This window comes from Macrosteles quadrilineatus, unplaced genomic scaffold (genome assembly GCF_028750875.1).
Source record: "Macrosteles quadrilineatus isolate MER2022 unplaced genomic scaffold, UCM_ALF_1.0 Scaffold_2__2_contigs__length_208266976, whole genome shotgun sequence".
In the NCBI taxonomy this organism is placed as follows: Eukaryota; Metazoa; Arthropoda; class Insecta; order Hemiptera; family Cicadellidae; genus Macrosteles; species Macrosteles quadrilineatus.
The window spans coordinates 161,762,165-161,781,772 of record NW_026542595.1 but is presented as its reverse complement, the minus strand read 5'-3'; the positions used below and the strand labels follow the sequence as shown (position 1 = coordinate 161,781,772).

Sequence of the window (19,608 nt, the reverse complement as noted above, 5' to 3'; positions counted from 1 at the left end):
ACAGATTTTGACAAATTACTTCGATTGCCAACGATAATTATTTATCTTTTTAATTAAGTAGGATGCTTTATATTCTTATCTAAAATAACACTATACTATTTATAATTTATTTTACTTAATGTTTAACATACTAAAACAATTGTAATTCAGTAGTACTGTAGATGATATTTGATTATTTTATAAAAAGTACGGCTTTGTATACGTATTTTAAATAATATCAATTTGGACAATTTGATAGGTATATAAAAAACATTTTTTTTAATGTAACACGTTTAAACTAAAAACTAATGTTAATAAATGTGTAGCATAATGTACGTGTTGTGGTATGTTTGCCATACGCCACAACTAAAATGCAGTCTTTTACAATCATCGATTTTTAACTGTTGAATTGTTTATTTCTGTTTTAGTTTTAACTTGTTAATGGATGCTGAGTGCACAGTTACAGGTTTAAATCACTTAACTATAGATTGATTGGATCAAAACCGTGTTGACGACACGGATTTCAAAAGAGTGTTCAGTTATAAACGTCTACTCCGTTTTCCTTGAACATTTATCTTAAAATAACGATCAGAGCCAAATTTATGTAAACCCTATACTGGGTGTTTTTTTACGCAACTCAAATTACAAGTATCGAAAAATACTGTTTAAAGACACTAGTTCATAAGTTGGTAGCTCTAAAATATTATAATAACAGTTAGATGCAGATGAATTAAAATAAAATTGATGTCAATTTTTCTTTAGGTAATATACTTTTATTTCATTAGCTCGTTCATTTCAGCTATATAGACAAACGGTAAGATAAACTCGACACAAAAAGCAATAGAAAGCGATATTCCGTGAACGAAGCAAAAGTTGGTCCAGGTATTTATGCAGATGACATCTCGTTTCAGTGGTCGATTTATCACGTAGCACGACGATCCATTTTACCTGACGCCACGTGATTTATTCTACTTCTTACATCCGGTTGGAAATTTGATTCTAACCATTCTTGACTGTGAAAAAGATGCGGTTACATGTGGAACTTTGTCACTAATGGTTTACATCATTTGTATGTTTACAACGCACCACCTTAACTCTTTCATTTATAATGTTTGAAAATTCAATAAATATTTAACTCATACAATTAAAAACTATAAAACAGTTACCTTATCAGGCAAATAAACGGTAACACGTAAAATGACCTTGTAATACATAGGATCGTTTAAGCCAACCTCGGTAAAACATGGTCTAAATTCAATTAATTATATGATCAGTGAAGTTAAACGATATACAGAAACTATATTACTTCCCCTTACACTAACGATAATACTTAAAAAACTAGCACTGTAAGAACACAAAAAGGAACTTTCGTGTCTCATTCAGAAGGGACGGCAAAGGCATTTTCCGCGTTTCTCTTAAAATATTTCTCTCCGCAAACTGACGTTTTGAGTGGTGCCCGCTCTCCCTTCAACCTATTTCATAAAGTAATGGAAAACCGATGTTATTAATCATCGAAATGGTTCTAAATTCTCGCCCTCACGCTCCGCTGAACCACGTCGGAACTGTCATACGACGCCGAACCTCTCTGCCCTACCTGGCACTGTGTTACATTATAGACCACGTCCTAACTCACCAACGGAAATTGAATTGGACGAGTTTAACATATTGACAAGTTTTGACTAATCTTTAATCAGATGGTGAAGCGAATGTATTGAAGGCGTCGAAGTTGTGGATAGTTTTGGAGCAATAGAGCTTTACTGGGACTTATTTTATTTACATAAATGTGGCACTGTTATGTCTTAGTACTCATTAATTTGTAAAGGGCTCGTTCAATATATATTAAAGATTGTCAAAAAATATTACAATTTTATATCTTTTTAGGATATTCTGAATGGATTACGATGTATCAAAAATAGAAACAATAATTATGAAAGTTAAAAAATGATAGAATATGTTCCAAGAACCAACATGCATAGTATCTCGTAGAAAGAAATTGCAAAATCTATCTTAGCGGAGCATTAAAGGAGTTTTATTTTAACATATCTATACGAACTAAAGCACAACGCCATCGTATATAATATTTAGCTCGTTAGTACGAACCTCGGTAAAACAAATTCCTTAATAAGAATTTTTTTAATCCCCCTGAAACTTTCATAAAAGTCAATGCTAAAAACCCCTCTATACAACGTAGTAATTAGGTTAAAACCTCCAAAAGACGAATTTGATTGTGACATGGGCTAGGACTGATTTACCTCTATACAACACTTATTCTTAGAACATAACCTCTACAAGACGAATGCGACCTCTATAAGACGAATTTCTCATTATCCTAACCTCCATAGTACGTAGTTTTCAAAACAAACAGAAGCTTGTCTCAACTTAAAAGCCCCGCCCACCCCTCTTCCATCCTCAGTCAATGTTTGGCACATGCCTGGGCAGACATTTAGTAACACTTCCGGCTGCGTTTTCCCCTTGTTTTAGAGTTTTGCGTATCTTAAGAGTTCAGTAATGGCGGGAAATAACTTATAAACGGTGCTAACAGTAGAATTTAAGCTTAAAATACAATAAAGGTAATACAAGGTAAAACACTTAATGTGTCTACTATTGATTTCAGACGAACATTGGTCCCACAATAATTAAATAAGAATTTTTTCTACTAAACCAACACCAAGGAATAACTTGAAATACTTTTAAATGTTTTTCGAATACAGGATGTACAATGACCAGAGGTTTACTAGTTCAAATCGCATTGTAGTTCCGTTGGTGTCTCTTAGGACATTGAGACACATTATGTATGGCAATAATAAACAAGCATTTTATATGGGGTAAAATGTTTTCAGTTGATAACTTGAGAAGTTAAATCGTTTCAAGGTTTACATTTAAAGTAGCTTGCAATTGCCATACTTTTAAATTGATATGCAGTTTGACATATGGTCTTATTTAACATTTTTGAGTTTAACTATATATATTTAACAAAAAGATTTGTTTAGATTTTGTCGTTTTTGTGTATAGTTTTAATTCTACATTTCAATTAAAGCCATAGAAAACATACTACTATTACATTTTGAACATAAATATTCGCCATTTTAAAACTCGATATCTGATTCGAAATGTCTGTATTAACGAGAGGTTTGTAATGTTATCATTATGATATATTATGTTTATATTTGATAACTGTGATATTTTAACTAGTTGGTTTGGATTTTAAATTTATCATTGCATGTCCAACTGTTTGTCTGAAATCAATAAAAGACATATTACAGGGTTCACACGTTATTTAGGCTGTAATTTACAAAAATAAGGTACATTCAGATTATGCGTCAGCTCATCCGACTTTAGCAGTCCATAAACTGAAATTATTGTGATCATAAGAACAGAAGAAAACAGGAATTGTGTTTTAAAAGCACGAATAGCAAATAAAGAAGATAATGGCTCTCTGGCGAAGTAAATCTGTGTAATGCATTTCATTTTGTCCTCAAACAAATTCCTTCATTTTATGGTCCACTGTATCACTTAAGAGAAAAGGATTAGCTTTTATTACGTTTCACTGCTCATAAAGGTATACTGTATTTCGAACTCTGAATAGCTTTATGAGTTTTTAAAACCCATTAACAGATGAAAAGAGTTTCAGAATTATTGCGTTGAAGTTTATTATTAATTGCATTTTTTCCGATATAGCTTTTGAAAACGTACATGGATATTGACTCACCTGTTTGAGTGCTGGAGTCGAAGAAGGTGCTGGTGGTCTCCACTGTCATGGTAGCGAGTGTTCCGTCAGTGATCTGCGCACTCGAGTCTCTCCTTCCTCTGTATCTGCAGCAGTCGTCACTCTGTGAACTCTGCCTTCTGAAGTTTCGACACCGAATCATCTCCTCGGTAGTAGACTGTCTGCGGAACCCTCTAGCGATGAGGATCTCCTCGGTCGTGGATTGTCTTCGAATCGCAGGCCTCTCGTAAGACACGGGGGGAGGAGCGGCCGGCTTGTTGGAAGGGGAGGGATCTCTAGAGGAACACGTCGAGGAGGAGTCAGGGGATCTCGGAGAATGGGAACCTCTACGATTCCCAGCTATTGAGGTAGATTGCCTTCTAAGTCTACCTCTCCTGTTCCTTCCCACCGGGGAGACGTCACGATCCCCTGTCCTGTCCGGGGACAGGTGGGATCGGGAATCTCGTCTGCCAGACCTGGAGTAGCTGGCGGAGTCCGGGGAGAGAGAGTCTCTTCTGGCTTTCCTAGAGGTACTGTCCTCAGGGTCGGGAGAGAGGGCGGTGGGCTGTGACCCTCGGCGTCCCCACACGCCTGGGGGCAGGCAACTCTCATCTATAGCGGTGGACTGTCTAGGGAGTCTGAACTTGTTAGGGGAGGGTTCCTTGTTGACCGGTCGTCGCTCGGGGGAGCGGTCGTGGCCAGCCCTGGAGTCTCTTCTCCGTGACTCCTTCAGGTAAACCTGTAGAACAAACAGAATATTAACTTAAGGGAATGAATTAGCAATAATTAACTAAATGTAATTAGCCAACGATAAGCAAGTAACCTATACGAGATCTCAACCACGTATATAATTCAATTCTTAGTATTATACATTTGATTTTTATTATTTTTTTTTTACTTATAGTTTTTCTAATTGGTTGGTTAGAGTTTACACTGACAAAATAGAAACACCTACAAATGTGAACCAATACAACATAATTCTACCCCTTATTCACAAGCATTTAAATATGGAGAAAGAATCCACAATAATTTTGTTTATGTTATAATCAAAAATGTTAGTGTTTCGTCTTAAATTTAGTTTAAAGTGGGAGATTTTGTGGTATTATTACATCCGTAAGTACTGCTATTGCTTTTTCTTACTCGAATAAGTTTATTTATTTCATATTTTATTGTGTTTTAACAATTATTGATTACCCAGTTTATTTGATTTATTTTTAGAGATTTATTACTAAGGGGGATTATCACAATGTAAGATCCCATTGTTCAACCATCAAACGAAATAAAGTAAGCATAGGACGATGCAATCGCATAATTACTTTAATGAGATTTGAACGCCAACGTTGAATGAAGAAAGTAAACTTGCGAGATAATTTTTCCTACGCATAACCTTATATTACACCGCTTTCTAATATTCAGAGCCATGAGCGAGATTCAGCTCTTTAATATTACTACAGGAAGCTTACAAGCGTGTCAAATAAGGTTAAGTTATCTATTTTTAAATTAGCTGGAATAAATTCTTTAGTAATATAATACTGACATACTGTAAGGTAGCCCAGAGGCTTATATTTTTTCGTTAGAATCTTTAAAAAAATTATGTCGTATGTATTACAAAATACCAAAACTTATTCGAGTATATGGGCCTAATAACGCTTCAATGTCATTCTACATATTATTGATACATGTCACAGTAGAAACCCAACCCTTTATATTCCCGTGGTCTATCAACCGTTATGTTCAATTATTATTATTATTAACATTATTGTATCTAAATTTAAAAAAAGTTTTTAAATAAAATAATTATATGAATGAAAACATCTTAACACCTCGCCTTTTAAAGTTAACAACAACAATAACGACAATAAGGAAAAGAAAAACCAAAATATTTAGCCATTGTTATTTGAGTCTATTCTAAAGCAGCGTACAACGACAACTAATAACGTTAATCTAACTAACTCGACTCCAAAGTTGGTAAGCCTGATTGAAAACTAATCCAGTAATCCATTTAGTAAATTCACCAAACAGTCTGTCCATTTGTATAATCACGATTGAAATTTGTTCTGGAAACCAGTCTACAGTGAAAACGTCCAGTGTTAACCATGAAATGTTGATTAAAACTTTGGTTTTGAATGAAATAGAAAACTATTAAACCAAACCATTACATTATTAAACTTTTTAAATCATCTAAAATATTTACCAACCTATAAAGTAATACATTTTATTATTACATGCATAATACATATACCAAAAAATCCATTTAAAAGAGGTCTACGTCTCCTCTCTTAAGTCATGTAATTCTAGGAAACAGTTGTTTATAGACGACTATATAACATTTTAAATAAAAACACGAATACTAATAAAAATAAACCACATTTATATATAAATTACGACTTTGAATGTTTACACAGTTTATCAAAGACACAATTACATTGAAACCAAGTAATAGCATATATCGAACTGAGTCCTTGACATTTGTTCAAAATTGATATTTGATGCAGATTCAATGTTATTGGTAAAACGAATTCGCCTCGAGGCTGGAGCTTCTTTTAGGGAATGATTTTAACGAGAGTAAAAATAGAAATATCAAAGTTTACCGACCTTCTTGTTTTGTATTGATCTTAATTAACACACCACTCGACTTGCTTTTAAATCAAAATTAACTTCCTTCTAAAGAATCTTTATTATAAAGCTATTATAAGAAGTGTGTTTAGTGACCTATTTTTGGATTGAGTCATGCGGGGCCTTAGGCTGGGTGGCTCCACATTCTAGGTCGGTCTAGCAGATTGAAAACTAATCCACTAATCCCTTTAAGTAATCCAGAGGGTAACGGCGTCTAAATTCATCGACCTAACTAAACCTTATTATCGTAACGTGTATTAAAACTGGATATTAACACAGTTTAAAAAATAAATAAAAAAACTGCTCATGGTAAATTAAGTTTGGCGTATGTACTTGTTTCAACTAGACAAGTATCAGGTTTATAGTTATAGGCCTATTTTTATGGAATATAATACAATTTTGCAAACCGATTTAAAATTGCTCATTCCAATTGAGGATTAAACTATAAATTAGGATGGTCAACATGTTGAATCATAACTATTTTAATTGTATAAGAGAATGATTTTCATTAAGTTATATTAAATTAACATCAGTAGCTGGATAACTTAAATATCCATCATCCTATAGCTATGTAAAGGTGTTTACATGAAAGAATGGGTATTAAAATTGTTCTGACTAAAGGCAATATTAATGGTTATTTTATTAAAACGTTTTTATTAGGTCGCTTTCTTGTCTGCTACAAATTTTGCAACCGATGTTATACTAACTTCCCGATGAGCTAGGGACTTGAAACTTGGAACATATCTCACAAATGGAAGACAATGCAATATTATACAATTTAATTTTCATATTTCCCTTGGGCTACGCCCCATGGGCTTGTTTTTATTAAATCGATTTCTTGCAAATTTTGATACTTCCCGATGAGCTAGAGACTTGAAATTTGAAACATAGCTCACAAATGGATGACATTGCAATATCATATCATTTAATTTTCATATTTCCTTTCGGGCTACGCCCCATGGGCTTGTTTTTATTAGCTCGCTTTCCTACAAATTTTGATATCAATTTTAAACTATGTTCCCGATAAGCTAGACACTTGAAATTTGAAACATAGCTCACAAATGCATGACAATGCAATATTATATCATTTAATTTTCATATTTCCCTTGGGCTACGCCCCATGGGCTTCCAAATTTTTCATGTTTACATTTTGAAAGGATGTAAATATATCAACTAATTTAAGTCAGCTGTAAATACTTAAATTTGACAGTTCGAAGAGCAGAGGTTAAAAGGTACAGGTTATGCTCCCAAGAGATTCTTTATACAAACAAACATTTCAAAATAAAGATAAACAATCTGATTGCAGGTATCAAGGTGTTTGTAAATAATATCAATTTTTGTTTATTTAGTATTCTATAAAGTAAACAATAAATATTTCGAGTGAATGCATTGCAGAGAAATTCCATAACAAACTATAGTTAAATTATTATATATTGTGAGTTTTCGGATTAACGAACTGTAAACATGTAATAATATCAATTATTTGTGAATATTGCATGATAACTCATATTATGGTACTATAGAAATAGATTTAGGCTAACATGCACACACATTAAAACTAAAAAGTATAAAATAATTTATAAATAAAAAACTTTTTAAACAAAACGTTTTTAAACGCCCTAAAAAGTAGAAAATAATTTACAAATAATTTATAAATATGTTGAGAGAGTATAAATACTTGTACGATTTAAAACGAAAAACGTTGGGTGCATACAATTAATTGATAATAATACATTAGTTCAGTAGGTGAAGGTAATTGTAAACTATCTATTGCATGCACCCAACGTTTTTTGTTTTAAATCGTACAAGTATTTATACTCTCTCAACATATTTATAAATTATTTGTAAATTATTTTCTACTTTTTAGGGCGTTTAAAAACGTTTTGTTTAAAAAGTTTTTTATTTATAAATTATTAAAGAGATCAACAGCATTTAATTATGGAATTGAGAATATCTGACCTGTGTGGTAGAGTCTCGTCTAGTGTTCAGCAGTGGGTGGGGGGCTGGGGCGGGTGAGGTAGCAGTAGTGGTGGTAGTGGTAGCCGAGCTGGTGGCGGTGGCTGTCGTGGTGGATGGGATGACCGGAGGAGTGCCAGACCCGGGGGTGACGGCCGTGGTGGTGGTGGGTGGAGGCGCTGTAGGAGAGGCCGGCGCCGCAGAGGACACGGGCGTGGTCGGCCATCCTGGAGACGTAGGTGGGGGAGTGATGGAGGCAGTTAGAGATATTGTAGGAGGAGGTAACACTCCAGTGCCCATGTCGGTGGTGGAGGAGAGAGTGAGGACCACGGGGGCGCTGTCCGAGGCCGTAGAGGAGGTCGACGGTCTCTGGTCGTCTCTATAGTACTTTGCCGGTGGAGGCTCTATACTCGGCTTGGACTTTCTCCTCCCGTGGTGATGTCTATGCGTGTGTTGATGTTGTATCTTGGGTGTCTGCTGAGGCACGGCCCCCGCGTTGGAGTCCCTTCTCCCACTCTTTGCCGACTCCCCAGAGCCTCTCCTGGAACTTCCCGGTAACGCGTTCGAGTCTCTCCTACCGCCGCTGCGGTGCGACGCGTCAGAACTTCGTCGTCGCTCCGTGGACGCCACTATCACCGTGTCTCTCGTGTCCTTGCTCTTCCAGATACGTGCGATATCGGCGGCGATCGTACTACCCGACTCGCGACGCGACTTGGTGGACGCCGACTTCACTCCAGAGTCCGCGGACGATTCGCGGCGTTTCCGGTACGAGCCTGAGTCTGCGGGCCTGGACCACGGCAGGGACCGTGCGAGGTCGGCCAGCGTCTCGCGGCGCACTAGGGGTTTGCTACCGCGCGTTTTCGCCGGATGTCCGCTCCACTCGCGGAGTATATCGGTGAGCTGTGCCAGAGAGGAGCGTCGACGCCTCCCTGACACGGGGGGTGACGTCTCTTGGGTCTCTGTAGGAGGAGAGATGCTGGTGATCTGCGCCGAGGAGTCGCGACGTCCGGCGCCTAGACGACTCCTCAGAGTGGACTCCTCTACCTGCTCTCTCACCATGTCGTCCCAGCCATTGCCGCCCTGCCACACCAGCCCCACCTGGTGACTGAGGATCGGCAAGTTGCAGACGAAACAGATGGCTGTCATTGTCCTGCAACAACAGTGTTCTGTTACAAACAAGTTCATAGTCTGCGATTCCCAATCTCATCTATGGTTCAGGAAATACCACCGTCGCCGGCTTGAATGTCCAGACTAAACAACCAACACAGACTAACTGATAATGCTGTTCGATATGGAGTGTCAGAGTGACTGTTTGGATTTTAACTGATAATTATTTTTTTGGGATTCACATGGCAGACTTTAGTCCACGGTAGAAACCCGTTAAAGAAAAGTTTGTGAATATGTGATTTCACAATCTAATGACGGTAAAATTAACATAAACACAACTGTACGCAGACCTAATAGACCTACGCAGTGGTAGTGCAATATAAATAATGCAATATTTGTTGGTTGTCATGGTGTCAAAGAATATTTTAAGAATAATACCATTGATAGATCAACTTACATTAAACAAACATTAGTAGTCATCCGTTTACTAACAATAATGTCTCGCCTCTCGCAGCATAGAGAGGCAAAGGATTTAGTTTTCTCTGCAAATAGGTTTACACAATTAGATAAAATCGTCTTCACCCTCTTATAAGAAGAATAACGCAATGCATGTTTAACATGCATGTTATACATATTATAAATCATTCAAAAACGGTGTTTGGTGAGTAAGATTTATTTAGTTTTCTAAATGTATAATGTCTGCAATTGATAACTGATTGATACTGATCTGAGAACTGTTGTAAACTCCCGTAAAAAAATCAATTATCGTTTTTATTTCTGAACTTTCCATTTATTTTAAACATTGTTAATTCAAGTGTGTTCAATCATGTAATATCATATATGATCAAATTATTAGTTAATGTACTCGGTAGGCCTAATGTAATTAATAAAGGTACGGTAATTAATAAAAGGTGATTAACATAGTTGAAAAACAGATTGGTGCTCCCTTTTTCGTAATGGTTGTCACTTTAAAATTACCTTTTAAATTGCAATCAACTATACCAATAGACATAGAAATTCTAATTAGTAAATTTTTGGCACGTACTTAATACCTTACGAACACCATTATTTCATTATTGCTTTAATTTAAATAAAAAAAATTATCTGTTTATAAGACTGCAGGGCAAATAAATCAAAGCCATGATAATCTAAAGGTAATTATAAAGACGGAATGGTGGTGCTGACACAATACGGTTTCCCGCCAAAAGCGGCCTCGTTCCCGGGTGAAGAGTAATTTTACAATCACGAACTCACCCCTTCAATCTTGCCAACAAAGGAGGCTTTCACCAAACCATAACGTCTTTCATCTTTAGAATCGTACGTTCATTTGTCAGGGTCTTAGAACATTCCTGAGTTACGTTATTGAAACATAAGTTAAGGAAACATGTTTTCAGCAAACGTTCATGGCCAAGCAATTCACGACTTTCACGAAAAAATACAAATATTGACAAGTAATTATATGTTATCAAGCCACACTTGTGTTATGAGTACTTTGATTTCATCTCCACAGTCAACGATGAATTTAATTGACAAAAAGTGTTACTAGGAAGAAAGCTTTTGCGTCTAATTCGTACAGTCCAAACAGCAAAATAGTCATATTGGCAAGTGAAAAGACGAATAGTGAATAGCACATAAGGTAAATCCTACTAATATTATAAGTGAGCAAGTTTGGATGTATGGAAGGATGAATGGATGGATGTATGTTTGTGACAAGTAAAAATACTTGTCGGATTGGGCTGAAATTTGGTGTAATGATAGCTCGCATTCCCAATTAACTTATAGACGAATTCTTATCTCAAAATTCTTTCGGGCTCCACCCCAGTGGATCTGGAGTTCCCCTTATGAGTATTCATATTTAAAAGGAGTAAAAGAATTTTTCAGCTGTTTCAACTACAAAAGTTGATATTAATTAGCATTAAAAAGGTTTGAAAACAGGGTGCAGCACTATAATTTTTTTTGCATTTATTTTTTAGCTGTGAAAACTAATAATTTCACTTTTTTATTGTTTAGGTGCAAAGGTAGAACATTATGGCTATGGTAGATGTGCTATACTATGGCATAAAATTAAAAGAACAACATTTTCTTAAACCGTGTCCTCTCCCATTGCAAACACAAAGCACGAGTATAACTGCAATAAGCATTTTATACGCCAACCCCGTACGAAGAACGGGTACTCTGCTAGTTATGTATAATTTAATATATTTGTACTATAAATTCCATGTTGGTAACTACACAAACTTGTTATACGAAATATTTGAAAGAAGAATAAACAAATGTCAAAAAATAATTGGTATGTTGTTTACTACAAAACGAACCTTCAGAAACACATGCTTACGATTAATTCAACATAGAACGTATTAATCTAACATTTAGATAGTTTGCTTAGGCGATACAACTTTAGGAAAATGCAAACTTCTATTTGTATGTGTATGAAATAAAAGCTACAATTGGTGTTCGCTGTATTTGTCGGTATTTTAAGGGCCCACAAAATATTTTACTAATAATAAAAAAATAGCCATTACTAAAAATACCCATATAATTCTATTTAAGTATCACGTAGGTATCAAATACTACATTAAGATTGCACAAAGAAGCTTTCATAGGGAATGAACCCATCGACGTCAAGAGAGTATTTAAGGGTCCAAATATGGTCATGTGACTCTTAACAACAATTAATTTAACTTGCCAAGCTTGTAAGTGTCGGTGGATAACCATTACTACTGATATTTCAAACTGATGAAAACATTTAACTATTCGGGTTTCAGATAAAACATTGTTATTAGCTACTAACAATAATAAAACATTCCCAAAATAAACGTTTAATATGTTTAATGGAAACTGAAAAATTACTTTAATTATCATTTTAAGTAAATTGTACCTATTTCAATCTTGACGTTTTTGAAGCACATAATACTGCAATCAGTATAAAACATTAATAGTGTCATTGAATATATATTTGTACTCATTCTGATCCTCTTAAACACTGTTTACAGCATGCATACTTGTGACTAAGAATAGTGAAGAGATATTGCCTACGCTGTGCGAATATGTGCGATGACATTAGTGTGTGACTAAGTGATTTTACAGAAAATGCACTGAAACCTTATAATGCAAATCTTTATTAAGAGCTGCGTGGATTTATAAGTCTAAATACTATATAAACACTATAAATGAAGATTGTATCAGTTTTAACCCGAAGGGGTGTTAGCCATTTAAGTGATCACTGATCACTCCTCAAATTTAAATAAAATCCAATAAATAATTTTTGTGGATTGAATAATGCACAGTTTTTTTAATTGTATGATTTATTTTCATGATTCGTCATGATTCATTAACTTTAAATTACCATACGCAGCCTTTTAGAATATATGAATTACAAGTAGTTAAATACAAAAAAAAAACAAAAACAAATCACTAACAACATGACTCATAGCTTTATCAACCAAAACAATTAACAACGTAAGACGTATTGTAAGAAGGTCGTTTACAAGTATATAACGCTGAAGCAGATTAATTCATTTTAAGACATCTACGATGAAATAAAATTATTCTTGCTGCATTAAGGAAAATTATTTATTTTAGTGATTGAGTTGAAAAAGAAAAACAATAATAGGGAGAAAGATATTATGTACAATGCATCCGGTACTCAATTTGGGGAAATGGTGAATTTCTACCAGTTTTATTAGCATAATATACTTATTTTATTTCATTTAATAAAATACAAAATTTTTCGACCCGATATGTTGCTGAAGACTATGGTAACACGTACTCGAACACATTACATTTTAACCAATTGGTTAATACAATTAAGTAAATATTATTCTCTCCAAATAATTTATATAAAATCAAAGAAAATACCGTCATTTAAATGTTCTGCCCATTGTTGTAATTTAATTTAGATATTGAATCATCGAACATATAGTTGTTATTTATAACCGAATAACGTAGGCAAATGAGAATAGTTAGTACGCTTGGACATAGCTTATAAAAACAAATTTGTTAATTTTTCCATGGAGCTAATTAGAAACCGATTAAGTATCATCAGTTGTTCGTCATGTAATGCAATGTGTCGCTGTGAAAGTTACACTAATTTTCAATAAAAATGTGTTTGTAAGTAGCAAGCGCTAACTTTACTACTGTACACTTTTCGTATAACCTTTTGAATGCAGAAAGCGAATACGACACGACGCCATGCAGTTAGTTGTAAATGGACTTGACGAAACATGCATCTCAAAATACTCGAACGTCTACACTCTTAGCAGAGCTTTCAAATACCATGTACGACAAATCACTGAGTCAGATTCTAATTCTGTGCCAGATACTTCAACTTGAACATTGACACATGTACGAGAGAGTTGTGTAAGAGCTTAAGAGAGGCATGCAAAAGAAGTAGAATGGTCAATATGTGTTTAAATAGGATGCAAAATGATGGAAAGTTAAAAGTGAATAACTTTAATTGTAATACACAGCTTTAAAAGATTATCAATAATTTCAATCAGCCAATAAACTTTTTGAGTTAGGCTTATAAAAATTACAATGTAAAAAATGATAGTCACTTACTTTAGTTTTGATAAAATATTGGGTGAATTTAAATTTGCTCTAAATGGAATAGAGTAAAGGTTACTTTATGCATTGCAAAGAGTTTGTATTTTTATTGAATTAAGGAAATTTGAATTTTTTGTATGTATTTAAATGAATAGCTGAGCATGCAGAATTGAAAGCTCCCCAGAGAGTGCAGGTGCTTTGATAAAATAAGCGTGAAGATATCAGCCCGGTAAGTTTGGTACACCTGTAATGCCGGAGACGGGTCGTTGGATGCGACATTTCTCATTCTCAAGTCTTCAGCTTCAGATCTCCAATACAGCTGAAACAGGCATTTCAAAATGAATATCTCAAGTTTTAGTGATATTGCTCATTCCTGGTGATATGTTAAGTCTTGTGTATGGTTTTCGTGGGAAAGCGACACAGCAAATAGGAAGTGACTATTTTTCTTAGTAATTTGTGCAGAAAAAAAAACATAGAGATTATAAATTAATATTATGTATAGTCCTTGTGAATCCAAACAGACTTTAGATAAGGATCCTGAAAAAAAAACAGCGTATAAAAAAGTCTAAATATCTTTGGACAAAAATCAACGGAAGATGAATCAAGGTGGAATAAAGGTTCTAGCATATAAAATAATAGATTAAATTAAATACCAAGGCATAGATAAATTGCACATGTTTAATTGTACTACTGGAAATTTGATAATTAGAGATTATTAATTACGCTAGTATGATACAAATATGAGAGAAAATCCAATGGGTCAAGACCCTATGGTAAGACGAAAAACATGAGATTGTTGAAGACAAATAAGAATGAGACAGATCGTTTTTGAAATAACTTCTTGAGTTAAATTATACATAAAATAATAAAAATTTTGTCTTTAAATGGGTACCTAAGTTCGGCGTATCTTCAACAGTTGTTACACTTTGTCCCAAACACTTAAGGCCCCCGAGTAAGTATGTAAAGAGATTTTTTTTTATATTAGAAATAAAGAAAACCATTAAGCTCTACCGGCAATTGTAAAAGAGATAAATTTGTTAGAATTCAACATAGGCTACTTAATTTTCTTTTCTTCAATTAGTTCAATTAGTTAGTATGTCATACAAACTTAACGATATGCATATCTTTGGGGGCCATTTTGGAAAAAATGCAAATTATCATAAATTATTTGAATAAATGTATTTGCCATTGAAGTTTTGTTAAAAATCAGTGTAAAAAATAATTTTCAATCATGTTAAAAAGGTGCTTACCAGAAAACGTGTTTTGAAAGCAGTAAATTTTGTTTATTTATTTGTAAGAAGTAAAAAAAAAAAACGCTTTCTTTATTTGATACACTGGAATTGAGACAGAAATTAAATAACTAGGAAACATAATTGCATCCTACACGTTATACACTAATTATACACTATTTATGCAAGATAGATTGACATACGGTAATATTAAGTAAAAATGATTAAGTTGACACTAGTGTATACTTTCAATCACCTAAACTGTATATAAAATGCATAATGCATATGAAAATGAAGAAGATTGCTACATATATAATCGGCTAATTTATAATTTAAAAACTCTTTAACAATTAGGATGGTTTTTAAACAGCGTAAACTAATTTTTGACGCATTTACATTCGTGGGTTGACACAGTTTATAGGACGTGAAATCCAAGCCAAAGTCTGAACAACATTTCCGGCCATCAAAAACATCTGTCACAGTCGGTAAGTCGACATCTCTGGAATGTGGTTTAGCTTATTGCCTGTCTTCATTCTTCACGTTTATGAAATTTATCTTTGTTTTGTGATTTTTCACAAGAATTTTACTTTGAAGCCGATTTAAAATATCCACACGAGATTTTATTAAGGATTTGGCCCTAATTATAGGATATTTATTTCATAATGTAAATTTTTTGAGTTTCAAAGAACGTAATTTTACGTTTTAATTATAAATGTTGCGATGAAATATAAAATTTTTATTTTAGAATTATTATCGTTTTTATCCAGCCTACCCTTATAACAATACCAGTTTTCCTTACTTAAAGCTATGTTTCAGATTCTGAAAAATAAAAGTCAATTAAATATCTGGGATTCACAAAACCCTTACAAAAATGGTTTCAAATTTGAATTTCATAAGAGGGTTTTGAATTGGCTGATATGCAAGCGGTAATACATGCAACATACTTCCTTACTGTATAATTGATACATTTCAATCTGGTCTTGGCAATAAATTAATTCTCTGCTGTTATTAGCAGCCTTGAAATTAATATTTTTACCGATAATAAAAATAAATAGGCTCTAACCATTTTGTCAATTAATAGCCAGAATATTACTAATTTGAACGTATTCAGTGGTTTATTGCTAAATTTATTGCTAAAGTTTTGCTAAAGTTATTGCTAAATTATTTTTTTGCTAAAGCTTGTCAATACCCACATAATTCTATTTACTTTGTTTGCCATAATGTGAGAATAAACATGAAGGTAATGTCCACAAGAGCTTTATTTGAGGAAAATGTCAAGCCAATTACAACTATCAATTAAAGTTGGACAAAACAAATAACGAGATAATTACCGGACGGGATGCAGAAGCTAATTGAAAATGCAGAGAAGCATTTTCAATTAGCTAACAAATTGAGTTATTAGTAAAACTGACTGGTACATTGTATTACAAATCCATTGACCGTTAATCGATATACCGTCAACCTAAACCTAGGTTAGTGCTACAAACAAATTTTGCTTATTTAAGACAAGTTTGTAAATAAATAAGAAACATACGATTATGGCTAAATTATGAGTTAATTTAAATACATTTATTGGCCAGTATTTTCAGTTCATAAGTGTTTTGAAACAAATAACAAGCGTTTTAAATAACAAACGTAATATGATATCAACCAATACTAATAATAAATCTAATTATAATAATACGCCAAATTCAATAAACATTTCCGTAGAAGGCGAGTTAAGTTAAAATATGTTAGAATTTCATGTAAAGGTTTGAACAAATGTTGTTATATTTTTCATGTCCAGCTTGTTTATGTTGTTTTTACAACAACTATAATCCAAATTTAAAAATAAAATTAACCAATTATTACTGAGAAACACGATAACTAACATTTTCGTGAAGTAACAATAATGTAGCAAATTGAAACGCCAGGTGTGATGCACATACAAAAAATAGCCATTTATAAATATATAACACAAAAATTTTTATCTAAAATTAACACCCGTTTTTTTAAAGAGGCCATAAGGCTGATAGAGACTTAAGGCACAAATAAATATAAGATAGCATAATTTTGCATAGTAAAATATCCTCTATAGGAAAAGATATTTCCTTTTAAATACTGTCCTAAACAACACAATTAAAAATGTAATATTATTATACTACAAACGCAGTTATATAAACATGTGTGAGCTACGTTCTATATTGAAATCAAAGGGATAATAATAAAATTACATTACATGTTCAAAATATAGACACATATGATTAATGTAATGATTAAACACAAACAAAAACGAGTAAATAAATTAATATTTACTAGCCCACTTAAGTAACAAAAGCAGTTAAACAAGCATAGATACGCTAATAGAGACACGACCCGGTGTAAGCGAGATTATATCGTGTTATCTTACAATAAGGGTTTTATTAAAATATCCCAGAGGCAAGAATACAGCTTGTAATGCTATCAGTAGGATTCCCTTTTCCGGGCTATTCCGGTGCTTTCACGCCTCGGCGGAACATTTCCGCCATCCCCCCTTCCAGCTAACAACCCCCCCTCCACCACAAAACACAACAGCTGACAAGAGACAATTTTAAATGTTGTTTACTAGGACTCTTATTGTTACTAAGTTTTGCTGTTTTACTTATTACCCAAATATCTGGTTTGAAGTACAAACAATAAATATGTTTCGTCATACTGCAGCAAAAACGACCGTTTTTAATACATGCGTTGTGGGCCTAAAATAGCATTTTTAGTCTCTAGGGAATAAAAATCAGCTGTTGTAAACAGTTGTAAATTTTGATTGTTGCAATCGTATTGATTGGTTTATTAGGTAAGGTTTTAGCCTATTGTTGTCAATTGCTCGACATATCGATGGTATAATGTAATACGACATGTATTACTGTAATACAATAGTAATAGACGAAATGATTACATATGCCATTATATTTGCCAGTTTTCCACTTACTAAACAGCTGCCTTATTTTCACTAGCAGAATTGAAAACAAGTAGTTTTAGGAGGTTATATTTAAATAAAAATTAATTTTCTGGCTTATTTTGTTAGTTAATGATGCAATATGACAAAAAATATAGTTTACCACACGGGCAAAGAAGTGTTTTATAACTCTCGCTCATTTTCCGACCTCGGCTTTGCCTTGATCGTAATACTCCACCTCGGTTCAAAAAGAGTCACTTTATGTCCTAGTGATGAAAAATACTATTTTGTTTTATTAGTATTTTTTATTTTCGTTTTATGACATTATTTTTTGAAGTTATTTTTATGGGAACGTCCAAATGCTGGTATTGTTACGATAGAATGTCAACCTTTTAATACGAGTGTTTATTGATAGCTCAACGACATAAGCCATCTAGGTCCAGAAACTGTGGCTTAGGATTAAACCAGCGGCCTTAAAACTTTAAGAAAATCAATATAACCACTCTTCAACCTACACAATGTAAACCACAATTTACTCTTAAATCCATCGTATGTTATGTGGTGTGTGACGAGGGGATCGTATATCCAATGTCTACAAAATTATGCACTACTAAACCTAAGCTTACTGTAAGAATTATATGACACCCTCATCGGGAACTTCCCCAAAATATCTGTCTAATGATTATTGTATCAAAATAGTTAACATGGCCACATCACATTACTTAAGGCGTACCAATTATATCTGCAATGGTTTGTAAAGGAGAATTAAAACTTTTAAAAACACTGTATTTATAATTGATTCTGAATAATATGCATACTCTTTTCTTGGCCAAATGCATGGTAGCCTAGTATAATTAATTAATGAGTGGAATTTGCTACTAAAATTCAACCATCCCCTTGTAGAGATTAGTAGTAAAATTACAATTACTATTAACCTTATTCAATGTATATATCTCGCACATCTTTTATTGATATTTAAACCAAACTGTTACAGGATTTATCATCGACAAAATATAGTCCAGAGTCATTTACTCATCTACAAATATATAGTTTAGTTCTCTCTATGAATAAACAAATCTTTTTTTTTAGACAAAAATAATAACAAATTTAACTTTTTCAATAACTTGGTAGTTGGAATGCAGCCGACAGTGCTTAGGAATTTCATTATTACACCTTGTCAGGTGCCCGTGTGTGAGATTGTGTCTATGGCGTGTCGCTTATTGCACGTTTGCAGTGATTTTTGACACAAGCATTCTGCAATCGAAAATTGTATAATTGCGATTTTAATTTTACCAGTGGATAAGAGATATACCGATAAGATTATTTTCTGATTTCAGAGAATTATTTTAATGAATAATAAGTACCAATTGCAAATATATTTTAACAAAACAAAAATGTGTATATAAACCATGCCATTAAAAAAATAAATTTATATTTAATTTTCATACCAAATTTTTATTACAATTTTGAATTTTCATTTGTAAATCTTCGTCACTTACATGAGTTGTAATTATACATCGGTAACATACATATTTAAGTTAAAACTATCTCGTTTTTAG

General features: G+C 33.5%; 1 protein-coding gene across 1 annotated transcript in view; it reads right to left on the bottom strand.

Annotated features, from left to right (window-relative positions):
- The window catches only part of LOC128986173 (uncharacterized), a 403,677-nt gene that overhangs the window by 257,976 nt on the left and 126,093 nt on the right, over positions 1 to 19,608 (bottom strand). Inside the window, exons 4-6 of the mRNA XM_054406359.1 lie at positions 14,154 to 14,228; positions 8,261 to 9,407; positions 3,689 to 4,424 (exon numbers count right to left, since the gene is read on the bottom strand). Coding sequence (XP_054262334.1) covers positions 3,689 to 4,424; positions 8,261 to 9,407; positions 14,154 to 14,188 — 1,918 coding nt within the window. The 5' untranslated portion in view covers positions 14,189 to 14,228. The remainder of the gene's footprint in view (positions 1 to 3,688; positions 4,425 to 8,260; positions 9,408 to 14,153; positions 14,229 to 19,608) is intronic.